The 7,281-nt window shown below is 33.6% G+C and overlaps 2 protein-coding genes across 9 annotated transcripts in view; one reads left to right on the top strand and one right to left on the bottom strand.

Annotated features, from left to right (window-relative positions):
* Positions 1 to 529: 529 nt before the first annotated feature.
* Positions 530 to 6,139, bottom strand: LOC128239040 (uncharacterized). 2 transcript variants are annotated; one of them, XM_052955596.1, is made up of 2 exons: positions 5,561 to 6,139; positions 530 to 1,853 (listed from the first exon to the last, which is right to left on the bottom strand). In XM_052955596.1, the coding sequence occupies exons 1-2, from the start codon at positions 6,041 to 6,043 to the stop codon at positions 1,809 to 1,811; spliced, it is 528 nt and encodes a 175-aa protein (XP_052811556.1). In that variant the 5' UTR covers positions 6,044 to 6,139; the 3' UTR covers positions 530 to 1,808. The 2 variants fall into 2 exon arrangements, with proteins under 2 accessions (XP_052811556.1, XP_052811472.1); XM_052955512.1 differs by lacking the exon at positions 530 to 1,853 and adding an exon at positions 2,059 to 5,064.
* A 155-nt stretch (positions 6,140 to 6,294) lies between these two features.
* The window catches only part of LOC128240686 (GATOR complex protein WDR24-like), a 47,341-nt gene continuing 46,354 nt past the window's right edge, over positions 6,295 to 7,281 (top strand). For 2 of the 7 annotated variants that reach the window (XM_052957464.1, XM_052957408.1), the window contains exon 1: positions 6,295 to 6,390. The gene's annotated coding sequence lies outside the window, so the exon portion shown is untranslated. The remainder of the gene's footprint in view (positions 6,391 to 7,281) is intronic. The other 5 variants (XM_052957416.1, XM_052957444.1, XM_052957434.1 and 2 more) reach the window with 5 other exon arrangements.

The raw sequence follows: 7,281 nt of genomic DNA, 5'->3' as shown, positions 1-7,281 counted from the left end.
TCTGATCGCATCCGGGATAATCGGGACGCCTTCGGTACAGAATGTTCAATCGGTTTCCTTTTTACCATGCAAAAGGCACATCGGATCAGAATCTGATTGAGAACAGAATAATCGGGACGAAATCGACAAGTTCGGAACGGCCGATTCGGTATGCTTCCTGGACAATATCTGATTGTTGTCGTGATTGAATGAATGTTTTAACATTTTTTTTTTTATTTCCAGCTACGAGTCACAGGATTTCGATCGGACTTTTGACACATTTTAATCGGGAATGGTTATATATCAAGCACGGCAGTCAAAAACGAGAATGTGTGAGGCATTATTGACGCTTTTCGGCAAAAAAAAATTGCCGTATTTTTATTGTGAACAATTGCGGCGCTTTTATTTGAACTTGTGACGATAATTTATCACTGCGACAAGCAAATTTGCCACAGTTCACGTGTAAGTTTCCGATGTCTGATCCTATAAAACGTGAACGAGTCCCTCGGTTGACAAAATAGTTTATCACAAAATATGTACCACAGACAATGGTTGGTTGATTGACCCAAACGTATTTTCAAACAATACACAAAACAAATATGCAGGACATCCTTCATGTTAAACATAGTACAGAAGCTGCAAATGTAAGCTTATAAAAGACTAGTCTATACATTTATTTGTTATTTTATATTAGTAATAAATATAATTAATTTTAACCATGCATATTAATACACAAAGTAATTTAAATAATCATTTCACCGCAGTAAAGGTGGCTCAACAAACAGAAATAATTGCCAAGATGCACGACCGTATACAAGTGGGTTCCACCGCTATTTTTAACCAGAAAAAATGTCCTCCACGATAGAGTTGATATTTGACAATCCACTGGTAATGAAGCGTGTATATGCGCATGGTGTATATCGACATGTTATCATAATACCACGCTCCACTGTTACATTTACAGTTACAAACCTATAGGTACCTTAAAACCAACTGTAGCTTTCATTTTGGTGTTCAAGATCTTCGTGACCGTGACCTTCGGCCCTTGAAATCAATAAGGGTCATCTGCTGGTCATGTTTAACCTCTCTACCATTTTTAGGACAGTACGTAGAAGCATTCACCAGTTATAAATCGGACGAGCTTTTTGTGACCGAGATCACAGAGACCATGGCCTTCGATCTACTGACCTTAAAATCAAGAGGGGTCATCTGCTGGTCATGACCAACCACCCTTTTAAATTTAAGGACCACAGAACCAAGCATACTCTAGTCACTAATCGCATACTTTTGGGGTTCAAAGCCATCAGGACCGAAAACTTTTACCTTCTGGCTTCAACATCAAAATGGGTCATCGGCTAGTCATGACCAACCTCCCTGCCGAGGACCGTAGGGCCAAGCATATTTTATCAATCGGACAAGCATTTTTTTAGCAAGTCACCACGACAGTGACCTTTGACCTACTGATCTCAACATAAATTGGGGACGTTGGCTGGCCCTGACCAACCTCCCTGCCAAGTTTGATGTCCGTAAAACCAATCATACACTAGTTATCAATCGAACAACGTTTGTTCTATCGACCGGGGGTCATAATGTGACAAGCAATATATACCCTCACTTCTTTGAAGGGGCCATAATAATAAAGCCACAACAAAGTGAAGCCAAAACAGAGTGAAGTGTTTGTACAAGAATGGAAACAATCGATTATAAATCAATCATTGATCGGTTTTCAATGGATAGCAAAATTAGGACTGATTCTCAAAACTACCACAACACTGTCTGTACACCATAAGAAAAAGATCTAAAGCTACAGATGAGTATGTCCATTCCCTTCATCCAGGTGTCATGGGCCAGAGTGTTTTAACATCTGCCTTTCTCTGAAATGAAAACAAACACTGTCAATGACTATGCTTTGTAAATGTTCATGAACAAAATCTTATATTAAACATTTCGATAAAATGAATGCAGAAAAAGATAACTCTTGAAAATCTATTGTTTCTCGTTTGCCATCGTTTTTTAATCTTACTTTCTTTTCCTTAGCACAAGAGTATGCCATTAAAAATCATACTGCAGTATATGTTAACGTTTGAAACATGATTTTTCCCAAAATAAATTTATGCAAATGTTTTGAATTATTGAAATTTATATAGTTATAATTATGGCGTCGCTAAAATAGTAAGCATTGTAAGATAAAAATATTATTAAAAATATTTTATTCCAAAAACCAATTTCAAAATTTATCAATTGATCAATAAATTTACCTCAATTTAAAACACATCATATTGCAAAATATGTTTTTGCAAAATTTATAAGATGTATTCACAAAATCCTGGTGAGTTTTTGACCACTGAATATGCATGGTTGCAAGCCCCATTATGGTCTTATGGTAGTTTCATGAAGTGTACATGTAAAGTTGACTGGAAAATAAAGCTGTAACAAAATTGTATATTTATAATCCTAATATGTGTATTGCATACTTTTGGCAGGGTGTTGAGCAGTTTTCTCACTATCAGTTTAATAATCAGTACAGTCATGTTTAATAGTATACCGGCGACTGATTATAAGTACAAATACATTTCCAATCATTTTAGTACTTTGTCTATTTTAAGTTTTGCACACATTTTACGAATCCTTCTCAAATTTTACCAGGCTTGGATGGAGGGCCAGACGGATTTCGCAAACTCTAGTACCGGTATATATATTATCATGCGATCAATGATGTTTTTTTGTCTTTTTCCCAAAATATCTGTGAAACTTAAGAAATCAGTACTAAGCTTCATAATTTAACCCTAGGCTAGACATTTTTCAGTACCTGCTCTAAGATAAAGTATGGTACATGTTTAACAAGAGCTGTCACAGCGACAGCGCGCTCAACTATTCTGTCGCTTTTCAGTGTGAGAAAGTCACAAAGACCCATAATTTACATTATATGCAAAATAGAGTTATCTTACTTGATTAGTTCAGTCTGTTGGATAGTTGGAAATACACAAAGTATTTGCTGAGATATTGACTTAAAATGTGGTATGCTTGAACGTTGGGTATCGTTGTGTTAAGTCTCAATGCAATATACATCAAGTTGTATACTGAGTTATTGACTTACATGTGCTTACATGCAAACCCTTAACCATGATTGCGAAGTCGAATAATAAAGGGGCAAAATTTATATTATATGCAAGATAGAGTTATCTAATTTAATTTATTAAGAAGGTTGAATGGCTGGGAGCCTGTGTATAAAGTTTCAATGCAATAGATGATGTATTCACTGAGGTATTGACTTGAAAGTGGTTACATGCAAAACCTTAACCAGAATTTCTATGTCAAATAAAAAGGGCCATTATTTGAAATTAAGGCAAACTAGAGTTATCTTACTTGGTTATTTAAGTAGACTGGACGGTTGAGTACCATTGTATAAACTCTCAATGCAATACATGAAGTAGTTGCTGAGATATTAACCTTAACCAGACTTTCTAAGTCGAATAATAATGGGAAATTATTTGTATTAAATGCAAACTAGAGCTATCTAAGTTGGTAAATTAAGTAGGTTGTATGGTTAAGTACAATTGTATGAAGTCTCAATGCAATACATCAAGTAGTTGCCGATATATTACCGGTAACCTATGTGTGCTTGCACGCAAATTCTTAACCAGAATTTCTAAGTCGAATAATAAAGGGCAATTATTTGTATTAAATGCAAACAAGAGTTATCTCACTTGGTTTATTAAGTAGGTTGGATGGTTGAGTACCATTGTATAAAGTCTCAATGCAATACCTCACGTAGTTGCTGAGATATTAACCTATGTGTGCTTGCATGCAAAACCTTAACCAGAATTTCTAAGTCGAATAATAAAGGGCAATTATTTGCATTAAATGCAAACTAGAGCTATCTAACTTGGTAAATTAAGTAGGTTGGATGGTTGAGTACCATAATGTATGAAGTCTCAATGCAATACATCAAGTAGTTGCTGAGAAATTAACCTTTGTGTGCTTGCACGCAAAACCTTTACCAAGGTGTGACGCCGATGCCAGGGTGAGTACTGACTGTAGTATAGCTCTCCTTATTCTTCGAATAGTCGAGCTAAAGACACATGGTGCAGCACCCTTCCAGAAATCTTAAGATCAAACCCTGATCAATAAGACTAATAAATAATTATAGTGAATGCCCGTTGGGTCCAAATTTTAAACAAAATTATTATAAGATATAACAAGATATAATTCTTGTATTGACGGTTAAATTTAGGTAGCAGTATGAAGATTTACTAGGTGTTTCAAATTTTATTTATAAATCATAACAAAGGCTTATTTATTACCAAAATGTCATAGATGATAACAATTAGTAACTAACATTGTATTGTAATGAATCCTGTAATTAATGCAAGTAGGAGAACTCAAGGTGATACAGATGAATATATATATAAATATGTTCATACATAAAAGCAAAGTGGTAATAAAATTCAAGGTATTTACAATAATTCATCCACTTCAAATTTAATCAGCATAAAATGTAAAATATAAAATAACGCAAATTTATGAGAGATGTAATGAATGTTTCAATTTGTCCCTGCCCTAATCATGATGAAGTGATCGCTGCCTTTTCTATTTTCTTTATGAGATGGCGGTTTATATTTTAATATATACAGATTAGAAACATACTTTTACTGCTGCAGTTTCCTAATAAACTCACTTCAACAGTTTCATGCCATGTATGGTACTGTAAGTTATAACTCTTCATTACATATAGTTTACATACATGCATTACAGCATATCAACCTATTTAGTGAGATCAGATCCTTACAAGGTTTGTAACATTCTTTTCTGCATATATAATGAATTATGCTGTTATAACAGCCACAAAACCACACACATATTTTTCTTTCCACAATTCAGCAAATCTTATCATCCCAAAGATGTCTCCATGATATAAAATCCAATCGGTTAAAATTCCAGTAAAAATCCTTGCGTCCGATCAATGTGGTTCTATGTCTGAACTAAGACTGGATTAAGATTATGCCATGGATCCTCAACCATACTTGAATTGTAATAATCCTCAATACTATTACTTCCGCCGGGATTACAATTAAATCTTGGTGTCTGTGAAAAAATATGTAATCAATTGTTATGCATTTTTCTTGACATTTATGATTGAAAATAACATGTTAGATTACTAAGAATATAAAAAAAATAATTCAGAAGCCTCAAACATCAAATTGAAATACAAGACTGTATTTATATAAAAAGATTTTAGCACTAGACAAAGTTATTGAACTCACATACATGTATAAAATATAAAGTTTTAGGAATGTTTTCAAAATCTTGTATGTTGTTACGACATCTTGCTATGGCAATACTATATACAACTATCAACATTTGCTGTTTCTTTTACAATGAGATATGGTTCGATTCTCGGCTAGAATTAATTGATGTCAGTTGGGTTTGTGATCATATTTGCCTCCAATTGAATTCAAATGCTTATATATCATGAAAGACTTTGAACACCTTTTGCATTCTAACTTAAAAAAATATTTTACTAAACTTGTTTTGCAAATATTGATATAATCATGTTAAATACTTTGGATCCAATTTATACCTTTTCAAATGTTTTTGTGAACGACTTTCTGCCATTGCCTCGACCAAAGCTTTGAGGAGTCTTGAAATTGGCAGGTTCTGACATCTGCCTTTGGTATTCCACTGGACTGTATGGGGAGTATTTCATGGGTGGACCGTGACTGGGACTAAACTGATGTCTTGGACTCATTGAATTATGTTGAAAATGTCCTGAATTTCTACTGTTATAACCCTGATGATTATAGCCACGTCCACTATGTCCATTATTATACCCTCTCGGTGAATAAGGTGACTGATGCCTTGGACTAGGTGTTCTGTTATATGCGTTTCCTGAGTTATTCATAGCCGGGCTGCCAAATGGAAGTGCAGGGCTACCAAACGACGGCATTTTGTTTGCTGACCCTCCGAAAGACTGGGCTTTCATATTCTGATTTGGCGAATTTTTCCTACCAGACCCATCACTTTGCTTTAGGTTCGTATTTTGGTTAAAAGGTATGAAGTCCATGATTATTTCTTTAACGCAAAATCTGTAAATATACAATGTCTGATATACTAATTTGTGTAAAAAAAACAAACAAAATAATCAAAGATTCGCCGGAAGTTTAAGTAAGCCAAATACAAATGGACTGGTTCTTGATATGTTTAATTGTTTAAGCGCTTGATTTTCTATATAATGTGTTAAATGTAAGCGCCTACAAGACTCAGATAGCTCAAACCAGTCTATTAGATTAGTACTCATATTCTATCGAACCATTCTTAAGTCACAACGAAAGTAAAATTGATTTTTTGCTCAAATGTGTGGTGTCTGTTGAAACAAACATCAGGTAACAAACCAAATGTTCATTACATCAGGTACGATAAGTGCTTAACAGCATGCAATGGTAGATAAGTATCAGTGAATAAATAAAAAATCTAACTTAAATAAATGTTGATTTATCAGTTGTATATAAAAACTATATTTCAACTACATTATAAACACATTAATTCAATAGTGTATCTGTTTCATGATATTTTTTAGCAGGCAGATAATAAAATTGACTCGAATTACATTAAAAAACGGTCTGAAATTATTTAACTTACGTTTTGTTTTTCAAATGATTCGTGAAGCTGTTTCAGTAAGCCATAGACTGTTCCAAATCCAATTAATGTAATTATAAGTATAGTAAAACTTCATTAATATAAAAAAGGTTGAAGTTTAAACATGAAAATCTTTGAAAACAATGTAATCAAGTTTGTAATCAGCCTCAGGTTATAGTCAATTTGTCTACAGTCTCAGATGTTGACATCTGTCACTGTCTTTGCACTTGTTGATAACTAGTTTGTTTACCTAACAAAATTGTAGAGTAATTAAAGTCATTATCAGTTAACACTATAGATATGCTTGCCTGAAAGGTGTCAACAAGTTTATAGTTTCTCCTTACATGGTAAAATAGTCAGCTCATTAAAATCAGAGTGACACTGAGGAACAGTTCCTCTAAATTCTACAGTACATTGTAGATTTAAGTTGGAAAAAATGGCCCTTTTTCAACATTTAGCCTTTAGGCGATATCATATCTTTTTTTTTCATCATCAGATTTTTGCAGAAAGATATTGGAGCAGGCAGGAGAATTAAAACAACAACAATTTATTTCAACTAAATACAGGAGCAGAGAACCTTCTTTCCAATATAATTTCTATTTAAATACTTAAAGTGACACTCTTATTCAAAATCAATATATACACTTGTATGACAAACATAAATTT

This window comes from Mya arenaria, chromosome 1 (genome assembly GCF_026914265.1).
Source record: "Mya arenaria isolate MELC-2E11 chromosome 1, ASM2691426v1".
Lineage (NCBI taxonomy): Eukaryota > Metazoa > Mollusca > Bivalvia > Myida > Myidae > Mya > Mya arenaria.
Note: the sequence above shows the minus strand (reverse complement) of the source record. Positions and strands in the feature narration are given on the sequence as shown.